The 24,834-nt window shown below is 37.8% G+C and overlaps 1 protein-coding gene across 3 annotated transcripts in view; it reads left to right on the top strand.

Moving 5' to 3' along the window:
• Nucleotides 1–479: 479 nt before the first annotated feature.
• The window catches only part of RPAP3 (RNA polymerase II associated protein 3), a 36,357-nt gene continuing 12,002 nt past the window's right edge, over nucleotides 480–24,834 (top strand). The window contains exons 1-10 of one of the 3 annotated variants that reach the window (XM_058558426.1): nucleotides 760–1,056; nucleotides 2,693–2,795; nucleotides 3,136–3,294; nucleotides 4,069–4,209; nucleotides 7,937–8,059; nucleotides 8,871–8,998; nucleotides 12,037–12,158; nucleotides 12,882–12,952; nucleotides 14,474–14,599; nucleotides 15,595–15,722. In XM_058558426.1, the coding sequence (XP_058414409.1) occupies nucleotides 2,769–2,795; nucleotides 3,136–3,294; nucleotides 4,069–4,209; nucleotides 7,937–8,059; nucleotides 8,871–8,998; nucleotides 12,037–12,158; nucleotides 12,882–12,952; nucleotides 14,474–14,599; nucleotides 15,595–15,722 (1,025 nt within the window). In that variant the 5' untranslated portion in view covers nucleotides 760–1,056; nucleotides 2,693–2,768. Of the gene's footprint in view, nucleotides 566–759; nucleotides 1,057–2,692; nucleotides 2,796–3,135; nucleotides 3,295–4,068; nucleotides 4,210–7,936; nucleotides 8,060–8,870; nucleotides 8,999–12,036; nucleotides 12,159–12,881; nucleotides 12,953–14,473; nucleotides 14,600–15,594; nucleotides 15,723–24,834 lie in introns of those variants that run through there. The other 2 variants (XM_058558427.1, XM_058558424.1) reach the window with 2 other exon arrangements.

Here is a 24,834-nt window from a genome sequence, read left to right on the forward strand (position 1 = left end):
AAGAGTTCACTTGCCAAAGTGCAAGGGAGTCAAACTGAAGAACTGGTTTGCCAAACACAAGTACTTAAAGGAAAAAGAAAACCTGCAACATGGCCAGATTACCAGTTTACACAGTCTGTTCAGGATAGAGACACAATAACTGTCTCACAAGATTATCATACTCATAAAGGTCGTCATGTACAGTTGGACACCAGCAAGGCAAATAATAGGGTCAAAATTGAGAGGATTCCAAGGAAACATTCAAGGCGTTACTATTTGGGGAATCAGAACAAGTCAGGATGACCCTGCGGTTTTGGGGTCACCTACTGTGAAGTTTAGTCATACTGTGAACAGACAAGGCATCAAATTTCGCCTTTCTGTCAACTCCCTACTCTGATTCCGCCCAGACAAGGAAAGTGCGTTGTTTCTAACCTTCTGCGCACGCTCCAGCCCGGGCTCCAGAGGGCGGGGCGAGGGCACGCGGGGACTTGTGGGAAAGCCCGGGAGGGCGGGGCCGGCGTGAGTCGTCGCGGATCTGTCGAGGCGGCGGCGGCGGCGGCGGTGGGGGCGGTAACGGCACGCTGAGGTGAGCGGCCGTTGCCGTTATCGCCGGCTGCAGCAGCCAAGGAAGCTTCTGGGGTCTCCTGGGGGGGGGAGGGGGCGCGGCCGCGGGTCCCGGGTGAGGCGGAGAAGCCGGGGGCGCCGCGTGGGGGCGGCGCGGCGGTGGCCGGGGTAGCGGCGTTCCGCGAGGGGCTCGCCCCGCGCGGCCGGGCCTGGACGTTCCACCTGGCTTACGGTCACCGCTCCCCGGATGCCGGGGCAGTGGGCGACTGCGGTGGTCGGGACCCAGATCACCTTCGGAGGAGACCGCGGTGGGGCGCGCCCCCTTTCGGCGTGGGTGTGCAGTGTTCGCCCGGGTATTGGGGATGGAGGTGGTACCCTCATACTCTGGAAGTTTCTGGTTGCTGCTCGGGCCCCAGCCCTGTCGCAGGTTCCGTGGGAGCCACTGGACCTCCGGGAGCAGCGGAGGTGATGAGTGACATGGAGAAGGTTTCGACCCCCTACAGCATCTCAGTGGTTTGCTGCGCTTTTATTCATATTTTTGAGTCTCCAGCAAAGCACTGTACTAGGTTTGCTTTGTAATAAGATATACATATGTGATCAGACATGGGCACTGCCCGAAAGAAGCTTGAACTTTGTTTAGTTTCTGAGGCTAGGCTAGGGGTCAGAAGACCTATCTGCATTTGCAGCCATCTCTTCCACTTCCTAAACGAATCCCTTTTCTCCTCCTTCCTCTCTCTCTCTCTGTCTCTCTCTCTCCCCCACCTCGCTTCCCTCTCCCCGTACCCCTTGAGCTTTGAACCCCCTCCCACCTTTCTGGAGACCTTTCCCCATCGCTCATCCTCTTTCCTCTATCTTCTTTTACCTTGTCTCTCTACGCCCCTCTCCACCAGACTGTACTCATGAACAATTTTATGTTATTCAAAACGAAATTTTGCTAATCTCCGTATAATCTTCTTCAGCTTATTTTATTTCCATCCTTTTTTTTAAATCCCATTAAAAATCTCAATAATCTTGATGTGACTAAATATAATGCACTTTCTTTCCCCTGTGTGACCTCTGTGGCATTTGGCACTGCTAACCTCCCCCATTTTCTTGAACTCTTTCTTGAAAATTCTCTCTCTTGAGTGTACTCTCCAAGTTTTCCTCCCAGCTCTCTAGATGCTACTGCCTAGGTTTTCCTATGTTGGCATCTCTTCCTCGGTTTGTTCCCTAAATATTAGTGCTCCCCCATCCGCCCCCCACCATAGTCATAGTGATGAAACATGTCCAAATCCCATGATTGTAGCTTGCTTGTTTATGCCAGTGACACCCAAGTTTATATCTCTAGCCCTCTGTAACTGGATATCTCCTCCTGATGTCCCATAAGCACTCAAATTCGCCGTATTCCAAACTGAAATAATCTGTGTTTCCATTTGTCCTCCAATCCTGAAACCTCTTTTCCTTTTTAAGTTGTGGTTCGTAGCACCACTAATCTTACCAGACTCTCAAGCCAGAGATCTAAGACACTGTTTGAGTCCTTTTCTGCTCCCCAACTCCTCAATCGAACCAGTCATCAAGTCTCTTTTATTTTACCACCTTAATACTTTCACTTAGCTTTCAAAATATAGGTCCTCATGGCCTGGTGTTTCAAGATCTGTCCCGTATCCACCTCTTTAGCCTTCTCTTCTGTTAGTCTCCCTCCTAGTCCCCTCGCTCTGCCTGCCCACTCCTCCATGTTAGTCACTTGGCTGGCCCCTTTTGAAACTAGGCTCACCTTTCACCGCTTCTGGGGACTCTTCCTGTGAACCCAGCACCCTGCCATCTGATTTATGCCTGTCCTTTGTGGTCAGCCCATAGCACCTATCCATAGCATCTATATGTACTTCTAGCACAGTGGTTCTCAGCCAGGGGTTATTATTCCTCCCAGGGGGCATTTGGCAATGTTTGGAGACACTTTTGATTGTCACAGTCTGGAGGGGAGGTTGTAATACTGGTACCTAGTTGGTAGAGGCCGGGGATGTTGCCAACCATACTACAATGCTTGGGACAGCCCCCCTACAACAAAGAATTACCTGGCCCCAAGTATCAATAGTCCCAAGGTTGAGAAACCCTGTCTTGCGTAATATTTTGTTACTCAGTGCTTAGATTATTTTGTTTTCTTCTCCACTAGACAAGGACCTTGTCTTACTTGTTTTTGCGTACCTTAATCTTGACACATGGCCTATCAGGCAGCAGAAGTTCAATAAATGTTGAGAGGAAAAGAAGTGAAGGAGGTAATTAGGATATGCTTATGAACTCGAGAGATGAGTAGCCAATATGCTACCATGGGCTGCTTGCTCATTTCAGTGATTCCCCCCATTGCCTTTCATTCATGTTGCATTGCAGGGTTGCCCAAACTTGTCTATTTTTCATTGGTTTATTGAGTAAACGATTTATTTAAAAAATAATATACAGAAATTTTCTTTCTTCAGCATCACTTTAGGCTCTCTTCTGTCCACGTAACTTGGCCATTTATGAAGTGGTAAAGAAATCATTAGTTAGCTAGGTTTCAAAATATAAACCAACTAATTCTATTTAATTCTTATCAGAGGTTGGTTGGTCAATACTCTCCAGGCCATAATGACTTCAACAAATAAAGCAATTGAATTACAACTACAAGTGAAACAAAATGCAGAAGAATTACAGGACTTTATGAGGGATTTAGAAAACTGGGAAAAAGATATTAAACAAAAGGATATGGAACTAAGAAGACAGAATGGTGTTCCTGAAGAGGTAAATTTCTTAAATTCCTACTTTAACATGCAGCAAAACTATTTATTTTAAAATAAAGCACAACTTTTTAAAACATTTTGTGAAAATACTGAATTGAAGTGATTTGCTTCCTGCCAACATTTTAAAAACATCTGCTTTTTAAAGTCTTTGTAATAATTGTATTAACTATGTTAAGACATTTTAAGGCTTAGTGAAAAGTTACTGAAAGGAAGACCATGTGATAATTCTGAAAGGTAAATGAATAGCATCATAAAATATGTAGATGTATACATTTATTATATATCATATATAATTATATATTTAATGATATCTTAAGGTACAGTGTTGCCATAAAAATATAGGTAGTACCTAGGTTCAACCAAAAGTTTTTCTTAAGATAGCGCATTTAAATGTGGATAGCTTTTTCATACTGTATGTAATGCTGTGGAGGCAGTTCAGTTTGCTGTTGTATTACTGCTAATTCATTGTACTAAGGCTGAAGATAAGGAAGTTTTTGAAGTTTGGATTTAGGATTGCAAATTAAATGTATAATTAAAATTTCTAGGTAATACTTGTGATTGAGCAATGTTCAGTGTTCATCAAAAGATGAGTTAAACTTTTCAAGCGTGAATAATCATTATAAGTGAAGATGGTAAATTGGTATCTTAAGCACTTCAAAATTTTAATAATTACTTCTTACTGGAAAATATAATTTAGTGAGAATTTAAAACATCACTAGTTATACAAAAAGAGTACAGAGCAGTGCTCAAAACTTTGTTTTTTTTCCCTCCCTAGAATTTACCTCCTATTCGAAATGGGAATTTTAGGAAAAAGAAGAAAGGCAAAGCTAAAGAGTCTTGTAAAAAAACCAAAGACGAAAACACAAAAAACAGGATAAAATCTTATGATTATGAGGCATGGGCAAAACTTGATGTGGTAAGTTAATCTAGTTGTGTGCTTCTTAGTATTTGAGTAGAATTTTCTTGGAGTTAGCTGAGTTGTGGATTAAATGAAAAATAATGTAGTTCTTATGACCTCTGTCTTTCTCTTATAGACTATTTTATGTGAAATAAAAATTTAATTTTATAGGTCTTCACTTAACTAGATTATTTTCTCTTCTGCAGTCATCTTTCAGTGAATAGTGGCTAAAACAGCTAGGATTCTTTTCTTTTTCTCTATTTTTTTCTTTCTTTCTTTTTTCTCTTTTTGCAAAAAATAGTACATAGAGGTCCGTTGTACTCTTCTCCCGGTTTCCCCCAATGGTTACATCTTACTTAACTATAGTACAGTATCAAAACCAGGAAATTAACATTGGTGCAATGTGTGTTCTCTGTCATTTTATTACACGTATAGATTTGGGTAGCCACCATTACAATTAAGATAACAGGAATACTGCATCACCACAAAGATCTCTCTTGTGCTACCCATTTATAGTTGTAACTACCGTCTTCCTCCCCACCATGTCTAACGCCTAAATAGCCAGAATTCTAAGATAGTAATACTCCCAGAAGAGAATGACTCTGCCAATACTTTTTTTTATAGACTAAAGGACCTGTTGAATACTGCTAAAAGAGAGTGCCCTTGTGTCTAGTCTTAGACCTGGGGTTGTGCGACAATAAAGGTAGGCCCATCTTGATCCCAGGAAAGTAGATTGACTCTTCTAGACCAGCGATAGCAAATGTGTGGTGTGTGCCTCCCGTCTCCCACATGTGGCACACGGCATAGCTGGAGAGTTAATTACCACCAGTATTCTGCCTCAGAACCTGCTACCCAGTGCTCTAAGCAGCCATGATCAAGTCAGCCTGTGAAAGGGAACCTGTTGGCCAGCCTTATTCTAGACTCTGGCCCACCTTAACAGTTGATTTGGTTAGGTTGATTGGGAATAGATATCCCATTTTAGTCTTTTTTAAAGTGCTTATTATGTAATATTTGATTCATAAAAAAGAATATGTGGAAGTGTATTTTCTAAAGCATAATAATAAAATGAATACAGGAAACCACCATCTGACTTCAAGAGAATTTTTCCAATTCCATTGAAGCTACCAATGTGCTCCTTCTCTCTCCCATCTTCTTTTCTCCCTTCTACCTGTAGAAGTAACCACTATTCTGATTTTTATGTTTATTATTTTCTTTGCACTTCTCTGTTTAACATGTTTATTGAGGTATAACATACAGACAGTAAAGTCCAAAAATCTTAGGTGTACAGCTTCCTGAATTTTTACTCGTGTATACTTGAAAAACCACCATCCAGATCAAGATACAGAACATTTCCAACATCCCAGAAGCCTCCCTTTTCAGTTGATAACCTCTCAGAGGTAGCTACTGTTGTGAGCTCTGATCTTGTAGATTAGTTTTGGAATTTTGCCTTAACGTGTCATACTACAGTACACAGTCTTTAGTGTTGGCTGCTTTTGCTAGCATTGGCTGGGATCCATATTGTCAGTAGCAGTTGTTTGTTCTTTTTCATTGCTCATCAGAATTCCATTGTGTGAATATATCACCATTTTTGGTCCATTCTCCTATTGACATACATTTGGGTTGTTTCCAGTTTTGGGCTATTATGAATAAACCTGCTATGAACATTTTTTGTACATGTCTTTTGATGGTTATGAGCACCTGAAAGGGGATTTGTGAGTCCTAGTTTATATGTACATTTGGCTTTAGAAGATATTGCCAAACAATTTTCCAAATTAGTTGTATTATTCTTAATGAAACTAAGGCTAATTGACTCTAGAGAGAGCTGGCACCGTTATTAAAATAGTTTGCCATCTGCTTCAGTATTGTCTCAATGTAAAAACGTATGATTTTGAGTCTTGAATTTATTGTCGTCAGAAATGGTACCTTGGGGCCGGTCCAGTGGCGCAAGTGGTTGAGTGCGTGCACTCTGCTTTGGCAGCCCGGGGTTCGCAGGTCTGGATCCCAGACACGTACTGATGTGCTGCTTGGTAAGCCATGCTGTGGCAGCATCCCCTATAAGGTAGAGGAAGATGGGCACGGATGTTAGCTCAGGGCCACCCTTCCTCAAGAAAAAAGGGGAGGATTGGCATTGGACGTTAGCTCAGGGCTAGTCCTCCTCACAAAAAAATAAAAATAAAAAAATAGTACCTTCTGGAGAGCATTGTATAGTTTGCTTTCATTTTTTGTGATTTTACACCTTATAGCCTTTTCCTTTTGTAAGTTGGTATCTTCTTATAATGCCCTTTCATGAAAAGAAGGAATCATCTCAGATGATTTCTTAGAGGTGCTTTCTGCACAGTCATTTACACATTGAACAGATATTGATAGAACTGCTGCTTTGTGTGGCTATTGCCATCAAGATTGTAATGTATTGCTTGACATTGTTATTTTAGTGTATCTATACAAGATATAGATGTTTATTCACCATTCTATTCTAGTTCAGATCTGAGCAGCTGCTTTAGTGTCCTGCTGCCGTTAGTTTTCTACACATGTCAGCATAGCGGGGTTGGACAGTCTTGGCTTTAATGTTGGTAGGTTGGTGGTATTTCTAGAATTTTCATGCTAAAACACATAGCTAAATTAAGTTTTTGTTTAAATGAGCTTTAATGAACTCCTTAATGCTTACTGGTTTAAAATATCTTACTAAAAATCATTCTTTTATCGTATATGATAAAAAGCATATGATTTTAAAGAATCTTGATGGAGTCCTTGAGATTATTTGCTGTGAAAGGAATGTGTGAGTCACAAGAGATTGGGAGTTACATGACTAGCATATTATATATTTTCTTGGGTAGAGGCAGCTTTATTTTGAATACACAGAGAGACAGTATAACATAGTAGTTGAGAGCTCTCTGGAGAAGAACCCAGGCTGTCTGGGTTCAGATCTTGATTCAGCTACTATTACTGGCTGAGTGACCTTGAGTGAGTTAACTTACTTCTGTGTTTCACTTCCCTCAAGTGAAAAACATGGGTAATTATATCTGCCTCAGGTGTTGTGAGGATCAGGCGTTAATTGTGCTCTATAAGCACTTTTTTTTTTTTTTTTGTGAGGAGATCAGCCCTGAGCTAACATCCGCCAATCCTCCTCCTTTTTTTTTTTTTTGCTGAGGAAGATGGCCCTGGGCTAACATCGGTGCCTATCTTCCTCTACTTTATATGGGACGCCGCCACAGCATGGCTTACCAAGCAGTGCGTCGGTGCGCGCCCGGGATCCGAACCAGCGAACCGCGGGCCGCCGCAGCGGAGCGCGCGCACTTAACCGCTTGCGCCACCGGGCCGGCCCCTATAAGCACTTTTTTTTTGTGTGTTAAAATAAGAAAGAAAAAAGGTTTTTAGAAAAAACCCTTTCTCTGCTATTGGTTGCTAATTACATTAGTTTGGGGTTAGTTGCAAACTTCTCTTATGTCAAGACATAATACCTCACTGCTAATAGTTGTTGATTTAGGGGTGATTTGTAGACTCTATTGACGTAGTTCCTAAAGTAAGCTCTTTAATTGGTTTGGATCTTGATTTTCTAAACAGGGGTACCTTTTTCTCTGTATAAAATCTTTACAATGAGAGGTTATTTGGGTTGCTTTTTTGGGCCTTTAGGTCCTTAGATTGTAACAACTTTAAGTTCTGTTGAGTGTTCCTTTCTTTTTTAGTGAACCGTTTTTTTTTCTTAATGGTCATGTAATTATGAGCACTGTTCTACTTATTATTTCAGGACAGTATCCTTGATGAACTTGACAAAGAAGAAAGTACTCATGATTCTGTGTCTCAAGAATCAGAGTCGGAAGAAGATGAGATTCATGTAGATTCACAAAAGGCTCTTGCTCTAAAAGAAAAGGTACTCTTTAGTTTAGCTTTAGCTTCCTTCAGGTAAGCAGGATAAGTAGAAAATCATGTGGACCCCAAGATTTCTTCAACATAGTTTAGGAGGTGTTCAAACTTTAAGTTGTTATTGGCTGTATGCCTGTCAGGAGGCAGTGTGGTGTAGTGGTTAGGAGTACACGATCTGGGTTCAGATCCTGTGGTAAGTTCTTTAAATTGCCTGTACCTCAATTTTCTCAGCTGTAAAATAAGATTAGTATTATTACTACACCTCAGTGGGTGGTTGTGAATTGTAAATGAATTGTTATGTATAAAGTACTTGGACCTTACAGAGGGTTGTTCCAGAGTTTTTAGTAGTAGACTGAAATAACTTAAAATCAACGTTTGATTCTTGGCGTGAATATTGTATCCCACTTCTCCGTATCACAGGCGATCTTTGGTTACTTTTCGGAACCAAAAAGTTCAGCATCTCCCTAAGGGATGCTTTATTATTATAAAACTATATTGCTTTTCAAAAAGCTGGAATTAATTTCAGATTAAACTTCATCTCGATGCCTTTCTTTTGTTACATTTCTGTGAGATATTATTGTCAATAAAAAGTATATAATGCTAGCTATTTTATTTATTTTTCTACCAGGGCTCTCAGATTTTGCCCATATAATGACTGTATAGTGAATTGTAGCACTTGTAAAAAGACCATTTGCTTAATTCTCTTTTCTTTCTTGGTAGCCTTGATTACATGCCTAATGAATTAGAAAGAGATGCGTAATATTGAAAGAAACTGGCTCTGGAATTCTGTGCTTGATATCTGACTCGTGCTTTTTCAGGGCAATAAATACTTCAAACAAGGAAAATATGATGAAGCAATTGAATGCTACACCAAAGGCATGGATGCTGATCCCTATAATCCTGTCTTGCCAACAAACAGAGCGTCAGCATACTTTAGGTTGAAAAAGTGAGGAGTTTCTGTTGTGTGGATATTTATGTGTACTGTATGGAGTGTGTGAATATTGTATGCGTGTACGGAGACTGATTTTTAAAAAAATCTTACATGATAAAGTGTGTGGGAAAGATTGAAAATGTATTATATTTCTTTTCAACTGTAAATTCTTAGAGCTTGCTCCCTTTTATTGAGTTATTTTATTTAAGCCATTTCAAAATTCACATGCTCGGGCCGGCCCCGTGGCTTGGCAGTTAAGTGCACACGCTCTGCTGCTGGCGGCCCGGGTTTGGATCCCGGGCGCGCACCGACTCACTGCTTCTCCGGCCATGCTGAGGCCGTGTCCCACATACAGCAACTAGAAGGATGTGCAGCTATGACATACAACTATCTACTGGGGCTTTGGGGGGAAGAAAATAAATAAATAAAATCTTTAAAAAAAACAAAACAAAACAAAATTCACATGCTCCAACTGTGCTTCTCTAGCTCACTTTATGGAGGTGTTCCTCCTCTAAAAATTGAGTAATGATGTTCTTTATCTAATTCACGAAAGAAAAAAAGACTTAGCTGGGTAAAAATTTTTAGAAATTAATTTCCCTCCATTATTTTGAAAAACCATTTGTCCACTGTTTAACCTAGAGATCTTTCATTAGGGTAAACTTAAAATATGTTCCAACATTTGTTTTAAGTCACGCTGACCCTTTAAAGACATACTTAATGTTGGAAAACGTAATGTGTTATGATCTAAGCATAAACAGGGAACTGACCTAAGAATTGTTAAAAAGACAAATACCGTCAAGGAAGATATTTTTAACTGTTTTAAGTTATTTGGAAATAAAATTACATTGATGTCTGAGTTTTTAGTATTTAAATAGCTTATTTCTAGGTCTTTGAAACTTATGATATTAATATCCTGACAAAGTAGGGGAAGATTTACATTTTGTAATATTTGATATCTACAGTATATGTAAGTTATAGATTTAAATAAACTCATGTAAACCCACCCCCCAACTTAAGAACTAGAACATTACTATTTTTGAAGTCACCTCGATATTTCTTTCCATATCCTGATCCTTGCCTGCCTCCCCGTTAACCACTCTCTTGAATTATATATTTATTTTTGTGATTTTTAAAAAAGTTTGTTATATATGTATGTACCCTGAAATGATACATTGTATAACTTTGAGCTTTAAAAGTATACCATACTGAATGTAGTCTTCTGTGGCTTGCTTATTTTTCTGAATATTATATTTGTAAGATCCCTTCATATTTTGCATATAGCTGTAGATCTCTCATTTTCACTGTTTCGTATAACTCCTTTCTAGGAATATACCATTATGTATCCATTCTTCTGTTAGATTGTTGGTTGGTTCCTTTCTTTTCTCTCTGTCTTTTCCTTCTCCCTTTCCCCCTCTTTTCCTACCTCCTACCCTCCTTTCCTTCCTTATTTGAAACAGTGATACTATGGACGTTTTTGTACATTTTTCTTGGTGCTGGATCATAGGGTGTGCATATGTTCAGCTTTACATGGCGATGACCAGTTGTTACAAAGGTAGTTATACAAGTTTACATTCCCATTAGCAGTGTGTAAGACATACCTGTTCTATGTCTTTACCAACAGAACAGGGCTTAATTGTGTTCCATCTAGCTGGTGTAAAATGGTAATTCTTTGTGGTCTTAATTTGCATTTCCCCAATTTCTAATGAGGTAGAGCATCTTCTTTTATGTTAATTCACTGCTTATATATTTTTTCTGTGAAATGCCTGTTTTGTCTTTTGGCCATATTTCTGTTAGACTATTTTTCTATTGATTTTTAAGAGGTGTTTATTATGGCTACTAATCCTTTAGTGTTTATTTTTAATAGTTATCTTCTCCCAATTTATATCTTATCTTCTTTCCTTATGGAGTCTTAATGAACAGAAATTCTTAATTTTAATGTATTTCAATTTATTGATTTTTTAAAAGGCTAGCGCAAAAATATGACTTGTTAAAAGAAATAGTTTCCTTCCTTGAGGTCATAATATAGTCTTCTATGTTTTCTTCCAAAAGTTTTTATGTTTTACTTTTCACATTTAAGTCTGATTATATATACTGAAGGTAGCATTCCAGTTTCATATCTTTCCATATGAATATCCCAGTTGTTGTAGCCCTATTTATTGAATACCCATTCTTTCCCTGTGGATCTACAATTCCACCATTGTCATATGTCAAATTTGTGTGGATCTCTTTCTCATCTCTCTATTCTTTACCTTGGTCTGTAGCCTACCCCTATACTCATTCCCCACACTATATTTGATTACTATAGCATTATAATTATAATAAGTCTTGATATTGGGTGTTGGACATAGTCTCTTTATTATTCTTCAGGAATGTCTTGGGTATTCTTGGACTTTTGCTTATCAATATACATTGTAGAATCATCTTGTCAAATTCCTTGAAAAATTCTGTTGGGATTTTGACAATTTCATTGGATTTATAGCTCACTTTGGAGAGAATTATATTATGTTTGTGTGCTTTATTGTAGATGAATATAAAATATCTCCACTTAAGTTTTCTTTAATGTATTTGAAGACAGTCTTGCATGTGGGTCTTATACATCTTTTGCTAGATTTGCTTGTTTTTTGTTACTGATCTCTGGTAAAGAAACCACCTTGCTAAACTTGCATTATTTCTAACAATGTCTAGATTGTTTTAAGTTTTCTAGGTAGACTATCATATCATCTGAGAATGTGAGTTTTGTTCCTTTCTTTCCAGTCTTTTTAGCTATATTTCTTTCTTGTGGAACTGCATTGGCCAGGACCTCTAGTACAGTACTGACAAAAAGCAATGATAGTGGGCATTCTTGTCCTTTGCTTTAAAGGGAATGCTATTTACATCTCACTGTCAGGAATTATTGCTTTCACTAGGCTTAACTAAATAAAAGGAGGTGGGAAACATGCCTTTATTTGGGAAGTAAGTCCCCTTTTCAGAGATTTCAGAAACAAATTTTGAAGTTTTGGTTCAATGAATGATTTTTATTAACTTCACTTTATTTTAATTTTTTTAAATTACAGATTTGCTGTTGCTGAGTCTGATTGTAATTTAGCAATTGCCTTGAATAGAAGTTATACAAAGGCTTATGCAAGACGAGGTGCTGCTCGATTTGCTTTACAAAAATTAGAGGATGCCAAAAAAGGTATTAATAGTTTCCAGGTCATCAGTATCTAAAAATTCTTTAATAGGTTAACAGATGCTATACAAAAAGTACTGGGTAATCACAATTATTACCTTCAGAGAGCTTTCTGTATAAAGCTCATTTTTGCAATTTAAAGGTATCTTGATATCTTGGGGAAAAATGCGTTATTTGCCATCCATCTGAATTTGGTTCAAATTCTCATTCCACTATGTATTAGCTCTGTGATCAAGGGAAGGTTATGTATCTTCTGTGATTTTCAGTTTCTCATCTGTAAAATAAGGATTAAAACATCTTGTTGACTATTGTGAGGCTAGAGGTAATGCATGTAGAGCTCTGAACGTGTTTCTATTTATTTATAAATTCTAAGCCTTTTATTTTTCCATGAAATAGTTTTGTGTAGTATAAATCACAAAATCTGAATAAAGCTGATCTCTGATAGGATCCTGCTGCTGCTTGGCTTGATGATGGACGACTTATGATAGCAGGTATCCTTCCTGTGGCTAATGGAAGAAGGTGGTTTGTCACAGGGTTCTGTCAAGATTTTGTCTATCCAGGGGGAGAATGGAGCAAGTTGAATAGCCTTATGTTAGTATTCGTTAGTTCCTCTTAATTTTGCTATAGGACAGTTGCCTATTAGTCACACGTAATGAACGATTATTGTTTTATACAGATTTTTTAATATCATGTATTTTTCAAAAATTCTTTATCTTCTCTTTTACTCAGATTATGAAAAAGTATTAGAACTGGAACCCAATAATTTTGAAGCAACAAATGAACTCAGGAAAATTAATGAGGTAAATTGTAGTTATTTAAATTAAGTGTATTACTTATTACCTTTATTTGATGAAGTAAAGCTTTTTGCATAGACTTTATACTATAGATTACTTGATATAGACATTTTTCTATTTCTAATTCATCGTACTATAGAGTTTTACTCAACAAATTTGCGAGCTAAAGGTAATATAATGGTATTTAAAAAGAGCCTTAATTAATCATCATCTTAAAAAGTTGTCTGAAATCTTCGTAACTACTGCTGCTTTACTTTCTCTCGATTGACAGATTTGTTTTTCCTTTATCCCACTAATTTTTCTTTCTTGGCTTGTGCTTTGATTTCTGCACTAAACTTTTGTTTATTTCTTTGATTTTGTAATTTTTAAGTTGCTCCAACTTTATTTATTTATTTATTTTTTATAATTTTATTTATTTATTTTTCCCCCCAAAGCCCCAGTAGATAGTTGTATGTCATGGTTGCACATCCTTCTAGTTGCTACATGTGGGACGCGGCCTCAGCATGGCCGGAGAAGCCATAGCTTACGTGTGCGCCTGGGATCCGAACCCAGGCCGCCAGCAGCAGAGTGCGCGCACCTAACCGCCAAGCCACGGGGCCGGCCCTCCAACTTTATATCTTAGCAAAAAACAGTACTAATGTTTTAACAGTAAGAAAATAGTTGTTACTTAGATGTAAAATTTGCTGTCATATAATACTGAACAGTTATGTATTCCTTTCATTTTTGCTGTTGGATCAGAGTTATAATTATTTTGCCATCCATTGAAACTTTGAGAAAAAAGTGACAGTGATTGGAGAAAATCTGCTTTTCAATATTGCCATTACTTATTGATTATAATTGTGAACTGTATTGTATATTTTTATATTTTGTCTTAGGTCAGATAATGACTATGAATATTAAATTTGAGAAATTTGGTAATGTGGTCTTAATTACCTGTTTTATCTTTGAAAATAGTTCCTAGAATGGTGCCTGGCCTGTGTAGAAATTCAGTAAATATTTGTTGAATAAATAAATGAACAACTACCTTTAGTGGATACTACTTATTTTAATTGGAATAAGATGCACATTAAATTTATTATACTTTTTTTTTTTTTTTTTTTGGTGAGGAAGATTGTCCATGAACTCACATCCATTGCCAGTCTTCCTCTTTTTGCTGAGGAAGATTGGTCCTGGGCTAACATCCTTGCCGATCTTCCTCTATTTTGTATATGGAACGCCACCACAGCATGGCTGGATGAGCCATGTGTAGAGCCGCACCCGGGATCCTAACCTGTGAAACCCGAGCCTCTGAAGCGGAGTGTGAGAACATAACCACTATGCTACCAGGCTGGCCCCTGTTATACTTCTTTTTGCTTTTTACTTTAATAAGTATAAAGACTTTGAATTAGAGTAAAAAATATTATTTCAATTATTAATTTGAAATGTGGCAGAAATTCTAATATATTTGAGTAATTTAGTATTTTAAAGTCAAATACATACGCATCTTGCATTACTTATTTTATTTTAGCTGACTGCTTTATCTCCTAGGCTTTGCCATCCAAAGAAAACTCATGTCCAAAGGAAGCTGATAGAATGATTAAGTCAACTGAAGGAGAGAGAAGACCAAGTGAAGAGCAGCAGAATAAGCAGCAGGCCATTTCAGAGAAAGATCGGGTAATCCAGAGGGAGTCCAACATACATGTTTTGCTGCGAGTTTACTCTTAGTTTCTTGTATATCAGTTAAGTTTCTGTCTTCTTTAATATTATATTAAAATTCTTCTTCAGTAGGAATTGGGAATTAAATATACTAAAAGCTCTGGAGCCTACTAATTCAAAATTTGAGTAATCAATGACTTAATACTTAATTTTTAAAAAAACATATTTAAGTTTAGGGAACAAATTACTTTTGAGTGTTTTAATGTATATTGACATATAGATAGTTATAAATTAACATAGAAATAAATTACAGTTCATTCTTGTTTATAATTTATTTTTTTCATTAATCCACACTAGACTATCTGCTCAAAATTCCTTCAGAAATCCTGAGTTGAGACTTAATTTAATATGCTTATAAGCCTTTCATGGACCCACAGAGTATTCCTAATAAACACTTATGGAATGATTATTGATGGTGATGTGTCTGACTCTGACTAGCAATAAATGTTACAATGAAATCTGGTATACCCATTCCAGTACAGTTTAATTTATCCTGTGTTTAGGCATATTAATGTTACTGAAGAGCGAGCTGTACAATTCTAGTGCTTTGTTCTTTCACAAAAATTATTTGAGTTAAATTCTTTTGTACAGCTTCTAATATAACTAAAGACTTAGTATAATATGTGGGCCTATATTTATTAAGATCTGTTTTCAAATTTAAGCTTTGTATCATATTTAATTAGTAGAATAATAGTTAATGCTGCAAAGTAATATAGTAGTATACATTTTTTTTCTTCTTAGTACTGAATGGAGACTAACACCATTAAAAAAAAAAAACTGGAACGAACAAATTCTAAAACATGTATCACAGACTAGATATTTAACAATTAAAACATACTTTAATTACTGATATAATGTTGATGCGTATCCTTGTAGTGTTCTTAAGATTTGAATTCAACTAATTTTTTTATGTATGTTTTGATTTCTTTCCATACTTCTCTCCAAAATGACAGGGGAATGGATTTTTTAAAGAGGGGAAATATGAAAGAGCAATTGAATGCTATACTCGAGGGATAGCAGCAGATGGCGCTAATGCCCTTCTTCCGGCTAACAGAGCAATGGCCTATCTGAAGATTGAGAAGTAAGTATTGGTTACATTTAATGCTTTTCAGGATGAAAATGAAATTTACTGTAAATTGGCATATTAGCTAAACAGTAAATGAAAATTTAATGTATTTACCCTTGAACAGTAAAGTTAAATGAGAGGAAGAGACAACAGAGAGACAGAAAGACAGAGAGAGTGTGCACGTCATAGTACCAGGCACATAGTACCTATTCAGTAAACATTAGCACTTGTTGTTAAATATTTTCCCACTTCTAATAGTTTGGCATCACACAATTTAACACTTCTTTAATTGCTTTATGCATGTTATTCTGAATTAGTGATTTAAAAATGATTTTTAACCTCAGAACCCTTTGGGCAAAGCCTTATCTTAAAGTGTTTTATATGTAAATATATAACAAAAGGGAATTGCTGTCGTTGAAACTGCTGGTTGATCACATGTACAATGAAAACTTGGTCCTGTGATATTAACCAGCTGTTTCTGGATGTGCTCAGGGGTTCCAAGTTGGCCAATCAGCAGGATGATATCTGATGGCTGAAACTGTCTTACACTGTTTTGTATCTCTTGTAATAATACTTTAGACACTAGTGACAGAATTTAAAAAAACCCATAAATTTTATAAATAGGAATTCTAAATTTTTTGGTGCCATGGATCCCTGTGGCTGCATGGTGATCCTGTCTCAGAATAATATTTTTTTTTTTGTGAGGCAGATTAGCTCTGAGCTAACATCTGATGCCAATCCTCCTCTTTTTTTTTTTCCCTGAGGAAGATTGGCCCTGGGCTAACATCCGTGCCCATCTTCCTCTACTTTATATGGACGCCATCACGGCACGGCCTGACAAGTGGTGCATCATTGCGCGCTCAGGATTTGAACCTGTGAACCCCAGGCTGCCGAAGTGGAGTGTGCGCACTTAACTGCTATGCCACCGGTCCGGCCCCTCAGAATAATGTATATATATGTTTTTATTGATGTTTTAATAGTTTTTAACATTGTGAAATTTTGGGTTGTACATTTTTGTTTGTCCATCACCATATATATGACTCCCTTCACCCCTTGTGCCCACCCCGCACCCCCCTTGCCCCTGGTAACCACAATACAGTTTTCTCTGTCCATGTGTTGGTTTATATTCCGCATATGAGTGAGATCATACAGTGTTTGTCTTTCTCTTTCTGGCTTATTTCACTTAACGTAGTACTCTCCAGACCCATCCATGTTGTTGCAAATGGGACGATTTTGTCTTTTTTTATGGCCGAGTAGTATTCCATTGTATATATATACCACATTTTCTTAATCCAATCACCAGTCAAGGGACACTTAGGTTGCTTCCGCTTCTTGGCTATGGTGAATAATGCTGCAATGAACATAGGGGTGCATAAGCCTCTTTGGATTGTTGATTTCAGGTTCGTTGGATAGATTCCCAGTAGTGGGATGGCTGGGTCATAGGGCATCTCTATTTTTAATTCTTTGAGGAATCTCCATACCGTTTTCCACAGAGGCTGCACCAGTTCGCATTCCCACCAGCTGTGTATGAGGGTTCCTGTTTCTCCACATCCTCTCCAACACGTGTTGTTTTTTGTCTTGGTGATTATAGCCATTCTAACGGGCGTGAGGTGATATCTTAGTGTTGTTTTGATTTGCATTTCCCTGATGATTAGTGATGCTGAACATCCTTTCATGTGCCTATTGGCCATCTGTATATCTTTGGAGAAGTGTCTGTTCATTTCCTCTGCCCATTTTTTGATCAGGTTGTTTGTTTTTTTGTTGTTCAGTTGTGTGAGTTCTTTATATATTATGGAGATCAACCCCTTGTCAGATGTATGTTTTGCAAATATTCTCTCCCAGCTGGTGGGTTGTCTGTTCATCTTGATTCTGGTTTCGTTTGTCTTATAGAAGCTCTTTAATCTGATAAAGTCCCAGTTGTTTATTTTTTTCTTTAGTGTCCCTAGTCTGGGTAAGCATGTCATCTGAAAAGATTCCTTTATGACCAGTGTTGAATAGTGTGTTGCCTATATTTTCTTCTATGAGTTTTATAGTTTCAGGTCTCACCTTCAGGTCTTTGATCCATTTTGAGTTAATTTTTGTGAATGGCGATAGCAGATGGTCCACTTTCATTCTTTTGCATGTGGCTGTCCAGTTTTCCCAACACCATTTATTGAAGAGATTTTCCTTTCTCCATTGTATGTTCTTAGCACCTTTGTCGAAAATTAGCTGTCCGTATATGTGTGGTTTTATTTCTGGGCTTTCAGTTCTGTTCCATTGATCTGTGTGTCTGTTTTTGTACCAGTACCATGCTGTTTTGATTACTATTGCTTTGTAGTATGTTTTGAAGCCAGGGATTGTGATGCCTCCTGCTTTGTTCTTTTTTCTTAGGATTGCTTTAGCTATTCGGGGTCTTTTGTTGCCCCATATAAATTTGAGTATTCTTTTTTCTATTTCTGTGAAGAATGTTATTGGGATTCTGATTGGGATTGCATTGAATCTGTAGATTGCTTTAGGTAATATAGACCTTTTTTTTTTTAATACATTTATTTTATTTTATTATTATTATTATTATTATTATTATTTTTTCCCCCGAAGCCCCAGTAGATAGTTGTATGTCATAGTTGCACAGCCTTCTAGTTGCTGTATGTGGGACGCGGCCTCAGCATGGCCGGAGAAGCGGTGCCTCGGTGCGCGCCCAGGATCCGAACCTGGGCCGCCAGCAGCGGAGTGTGCGCACTTAACCGCTAAGCCATGGGGCCGGCCAATATAGACATTTTAACTATGTTTATTTTTCCAATCCACATGCATGGGATATCTTTCCATTTCTTTATGTCATCATCGATTTCTTTCAATAATGTCTTGTAGTTCCCATTGTATAGGTCATTCACCTCCTTGGTAAGATTTATTCCTAGGTATTTTATTCTTTTTGATGCAATTGTAAATGGTATTCTCTGTTTGAGCTCTCTTTCTGTTAGTTCATTATTAGCATACAGAAATGCAACTGATTTTTTGTAGATTGATTTTGTACCCTGCAACTTTACTGTAGTTGTTGGTTATTTCTAATAGTTTTCCAACGGATTCTTTAGGGTTTTCTATATATAAAATCATGTCATCTGCAAATAGTGAGAGTTTCACTTCTTCGTTACCTATTTGGATTCCTTTTATTCCTTTTTCTTGCCTAATTGCTCTGGCCAAAACCTCCAGTACTATGTTGAACAGGAGTGGTGAGAGTGGGCAGCCCTGCCTCAATCCTGTTCTCAGAGGAATGGCTTTCAGTCTTTCCCCGTTGAGTATGATGTTGGCTGTGGGTTTGTCATAAATAGCCTTTATTATGTTGAGGTACTTTCCTTCTATTCCCATTTTGTTGAGAGTTTTTATCATAAATGGATGTTGTATCTTGTCAAATGCCTTCTCTGCGTCTATTGAGATGACCATGTGGTTTTTATTCTTTGTTTTGTTGATGTGATGTATCACGTTGATTGATTTGCAGATGTTGAACCATCCCTGCGTCCCTGGTATAAATCCCACTTGATCATGGTGTATGATCTTTTTAATATATTGCTGTATTCAGTTTGCCAATATTTTGTTGAGGATTTTTGCATGTATGTTCATCAGCGATATTGGCCTGTAATTTTCTTTCTTTGTATTGTCTTTGTCTGGCTTTGGTATCAGGGTGATGTTGGCCTTGTAGAATGATTTAGGAAGTGTTCCATCTTCCTCTATTTTTTGGAATAGTTTGAGAAGGATAGGTATTAAATCTTCTTTGAATGTTTGGTAAAATTCACCAGAGAAGCCATTTGGTCCTGGACTTTTATTTTTTGGGAGGTTTTTGATTACTGTTTCAATCTCTTTACTTGTGATTGGTCTATTCAGATTCTCCATTTCTTCTTGGTTCAGTTTTGGGAGGTTGTATGAGTCTAAGAATTTATCCATTTCTTCTAGATTGTCCAATTTGTTGGCATATAATTTCTCATAGTATTCTCTTATAATCCTCTGTATTTCTGTGGTGTCCGTTGTAATTTCTCCTCTTTCATTTCTAATTTTATTTTCTTGAGCCTTTTCTCTTTTTTTCTTAGTAAGCCTGGCTAAGGGTTTGTCAATTTTGTTTATCTTCTCAAAGAACCAACTCTTTGTTTCATTAATCCTTTCTACTGTTTTTTTGGTCTCAATTTCATTTATTTCTGCTCTGATTTTTATTATTTCTCTCCTTCTGCTGACTTTTGGCTTTGTTGTTCTTTTTCTAGTTCTTTTTTTTGTTTTTAATTTTATTTATTTATTTTTTTCCCTTAAAGCTTGAGTAGGTAGCTGTATGTCAGAGCTGCACATCCTTCTAGTTGCTGTATGTGGGACACGGCCTCAGCATGGCTGGAGAAGGGGTGCGTTGGTGCGCACCTGGGATCTGAACCCGGGCCACCGGCAGCGGAGCACGCGCACTTAACTGCTAAGCCATGGGGCCGGCCCAAATATAGGTTGAGCATATTGGACCTTATACACATTCTCTCTTTTGGTGCTCCAGCATTTTTTTTTTTTTAATTTATTTATTTTTCCCCCAAAGACCCGGTAGATAGTTGTATGTCATGGCTGCACATCCTTCTAGTTGCTGTATGTGGGACGCGGCCTCAGCATGGCCAGAGAAGCTGTGCGTCAATGTGCGCCCGGGATCTGAACCCGGGCCGCCAGCAGTGGAGCACGCACACTTAACCGCTAAGCCATGGGGCCGGCCCTCTTTTTCTAGTTCTGTTAGGTGTAATTTAAGGTTGCTTATTTGGGTTTTTTCTTGTTTGTTAAGGTAGGCTTGTATCGCTATGAGTTTCCCTCTCAGGACTGCTTTTGCTGCATCCCATATGGTTTGGTATGGCATATTTTCATTTTCGTTTGTTACCAGATAGTTTTTGATTTCTCCTTTAATTTCATCAATGATGCATTCATTGGTTGTTCAGTAGCATGTTGTTTAATCTCCACATTTTTGTCACTTTCCCAGTTTTTTTTTCATGGTTCATTTCCAGTTTCATAGCATTATGATCTGAAAAGATGCTTGTTATGATTTCACTCTTCTTAAATTTATTGAGGCTTGCTTTGTTTCCCGACATGTGGTCTATCCTTGAGAATGTTCCATGCGCGCTTGAGAAGAATGTGTAGTCAGCTGTTTTTGAAAGGAGTGCTCTGTATACGTCTACTAGGTCCATCTCGTCCAGTTTTTCATTTAAGTCTACTATTTCTTTATTGACTTTTTGTCTGGATGATCTATCCATTGATGTAAGTGGGGTATTAAGATCCCCTACGATTATTGTGTTGTTGTTAATGTCTCTTTTTAGGTTTGTTAATAGTTGCTTTATGTACATTGGTGCTCCTATGTTGGGTGCATATATATTTATAAGTGATATGTCTTCTTGGTGGAGTGTCCCTTTTATCATTATATATTTCCCTTCTTTGTCTTTCTTAACCTGTTTTATCTTGAAGTCTACTTTGTCTGATATGAGTATGGCAACACCTGCTTTCTTTTGTTTGCCACTAGCTTGGAGCATTGTCTTCCATCCTTTCACTCTGAGCCTGTGCTTGTCTTTAGTGCTGAGATGTGTTTCCTGGAGGCAGCATATTGTTGGGTCTTGTTTTTTAATCCATCCTGCCACTCTGTACCTTTTGATTGGAGAGTTCAATCCATTTACATTTAGGGTAATTATTGATATATGAGGGCTTAATGTTGCTGTTTTGTCACTTATTTTCTGGTTCTTTTGCGTTTCCTTTGTTTCTTGTCCCATTTGTTTCGGACTGCCAGTTCAGTTTGGTTTTCTGTCTTATGACTCTTCTAGTTTTCTGTTTGTTTATCATATGTGGTTTTGTTTTGATTATTTGTTTAGTGGTTACCTTGAGGTTTGTGTAAAAAGTCTTGTGTATGAGATATTCCGTTATCTGATGGCCTCCTATTTCCTTATACTAAGTCAATTCAATCACTTTCCCCTTCCCCTTCTAAGTCGTTCTTGTTATACCTTATTCTATCTTGTGTTGTGGCTGTGTGTTTACAGTGATGAGGTTAAATTTATTTATGGTGAATTCTTTCCTTTGAGCTTTGATTTTAGTGTTTAAGTGGTTGCTAACCTATTCTGGTAAAGATCTACTATTTTTATGAGTTTGTCTACCTATTTTTCTCCTTGCTCCAAGCTTTGTATTCCCTTTCTCTTCTTTTTTTCAGGCCTGAGGGCCTTCTTCAGTATTTCTTGTAGTGGGGGTCTCGTGGCCATGAACTCCCTTAGCTTTTGTTTATCTGGGAGAGTTACTATTTCTCCATCATATTTGAAGGATATTTTTGCTGGATAGAGTATTCTTGGCTGAAAGTTTTTGTCTTTCAGTATTTTGAATATATCATTCCAGTCTCTCCTAGCCTGTAAAGTTTCTGTTGAGAAATCTGCTGAGAGCCTGATGGGAGTTCCTTTTTACGTTATTTTTTGTTTTTGTCTAGCTGCCCTTAATATTGTTTCTTTGTCATTGACTCTGGCTAGCCTTACCACTATGTGTCGTGGAGAGGGCCCTTGCCTGTTGATATATTTAGGTGACCTGTTGACTTCGCTTACTTGTATTTCCTGCTCCTTCCCCAGATTTGGGAAATCTCGGCTATTATTTCCTTGAATAGGCTCTCTGTTCCTCTTTCCCTCTCTTCTCCCTCAGGAATACCTATAATTCTCATGTTACATTTCCTAATAGAGTCAGATATTTTTTGGAGACTTTCTTCATTTCTTTTTAGCCTTAGTTCTCTCTCCTCTTCCGTCTGGAGTATATCTGTATTCCTATCCTCTAAAATGCTAATTCTTTCCTCCATATTGTCAGCTCTGTTCTTTAAAGATTCCAGATTCTCCTTTATCTCCTCCATTGTGTTCTTCATCTCCATCAGCACTGATTGGTTTTTCTTTATGATTTCAATCTCTTTTGTGAAGAAACTCCTAATCTCATTAAATTGTTTGTCTGTGTTGTCTCTTATTTCGTTGAGTGTTTTTATGATAGCTATTTTGAAATCTCTGTCGTTTAGATTATGGATTTCTGTGTTTTCAGGGTTGGTTTCTGGGTGCTTGTCATTTTCCTTCTGGACTGGTGATTTCATATATCTTTGCATTGTGGTTCCTGTGTTGGCTTTGTTTTTCCTCATCCTGGAAATCTCTGGTTGCAATTTCCACCCGCCGCCATTGTGTGGTGGTAAAGGGCTGTGTAATCTAAGCCCCCTGCGCTCGGCCGCGGTTTTTCCACTGCGATCCTCGGGTCGGATCGTTTGGTCTGATCTGCTGTGGATCGCTTGGTCTGGTCTGGTCGGTTGAGTTGCAGGGTCCAGTTTGCGGGGAGGGAGGGGCTCTCTCTTTTGCCCTCTGGGTCCCTGGCCTGGGGGGCTTCTCGTTTGCCCCTCGTTATCCGCTCTCTGGGGTGCTCAGATGTTGATGGTAGCCGTCTGGCTCTTCTGAGTCCTCTGTGTGGGTGTTTCCCACTGGCTGAGAGAGCCCAAAGAGCTATGGTTTCCCCACAGAGGGCTGCCCCTCCCCCCTCTCTGGGAGCCTCGCGGACTGGGATCGCTGATCTGATGGGGAGGGAGAGTTCTCCTTACCTCTCCCCACTTCCTCCGGGGGCACAGCACGTTCCACTCTCAAATATGCGCCAGTGTTGATCTTTCTGATCTAGCTTTTCACTGTGTGGGATTTCGTTGTTGGTCTGTGACTGTTCCTTTTGTTGTATCTTATCAGGGGAAGAGTTCACGGGAAAGCTCACTCCACCATGATGCTGATGTCACTCTCCAGAATAATATTTTTAAATGCATAATTATATTTCTAGGATTACAAAGGAAACCAGTTATATTGAAATACAGTTCTAAAGGTATTAAAATTTGTGATATAGTGGTTGATATACTTTTTTAAATTAACAATACAAAATGAGAAACATTTAAAATATAGGCAAGGCAAAGTTAAAAAATTTTTTTAAAGACATTAATGTGAAGGTTTGAATCAGGACACTAGAATTTGGGATGATCTTGGACATGTTTTCCACATATTGATCAACTAATAAGTGTGGATAGAGAATACCCAAAAGCAGCATTGATGATTCTGTTACCAGTGTGATAACATGTGACTTCATTCTTTGGCATCTGAGTGACTAGTAGGAACAGAGTTGCCCAGTAGTTGGCCAGCTGTGTCACAGGAGCATCTCTAGACAGGGATACTGTGATCACATGCAGGCAAACAGTAAGTTAAATTACTACTGTAATTCTGAAACAGTGGTGAGCATAAACAATACTGTGAGAGATTTGTAACCATTACAGTGTGATATTAAAATATCTGCTTTTTATTGGTTACAGAGTCATAGATACCGCTTTTACTACTGTGGTTTGTTGTCTACATTTATAATTGAAAGAAAAGCTGAATTTCATTTAAAAGTTAGTAAAAGTAAGAATGTAATATTTTTCCCATCCAAATTTTCACCTCTGTCAAAGGACCTCAGGTTAGGAACCTCTGTCATAGAAGTAAATTTTGGTTGTATATTTAAACCCATTTAAACTAATAGACACAGCTAGAGATATGTTATTTTGATTAGTCAAAGTAAAGATCATTGCATGTCTGGCCAGCTTATGAAAATTTGATTTTTGCTCTTTAAGAATTGTGTATTGATTTAAAAATTGTAAGGCTTGGTTTCTTAGGTTTGACTAATGCCAAGAATAATACCTTCTAATAGGTGATAGATTATATCTGCATTTATGAGAGCTCTATTTTATTGTATTAGTTTTATTGCTTTAGTCAATAATTACATTTGTATGTTATAGCAAGCTGGCAGAGTATATTTTAAATTAAAAGAATCATATGACTTTTATTTGTATCTTTTTCTGGTGTATCTTTTAGATTCACACTTAATATCAGAAGTTTTCTTATGGAGACTGTTGTCAGTTATTACAAACTAGATGAGGAACATAAAAAGGAGCGATTTTTAAACTTGAATAAATCTTAGTTTAGGTAACCAGCCTGTAGCCTGAGTTCCTTCAAACTCTGTCAGATTAGAGCTGTAAAGGTTAATTGGTTGTATGAAAGGTGGGAACTAGTAGTATAGTCTTATCTCCTAGTGTGTGGGGTAACAGTAGAGTAAGTAATAAGAAATTTGCCTAGAAAGGCCAAGCAGGGCA

The sequence above is a fragment of the Diceros bicornis genome, chromosome 17 (genome assembly GCF_020826845.1).
Source record: "Diceros bicornis minor isolate mBicDic1 chromosome 17, mDicBic1.mat.cur, whole genome shotgun sequence".
Classification (NCBI taxonomy): domain Eukaryota; kingdom Metazoa; phylum Chordata; class Mammalia; order Perissodactyla; family Rhinocerotidae; genus Diceros; species Diceros bicornis.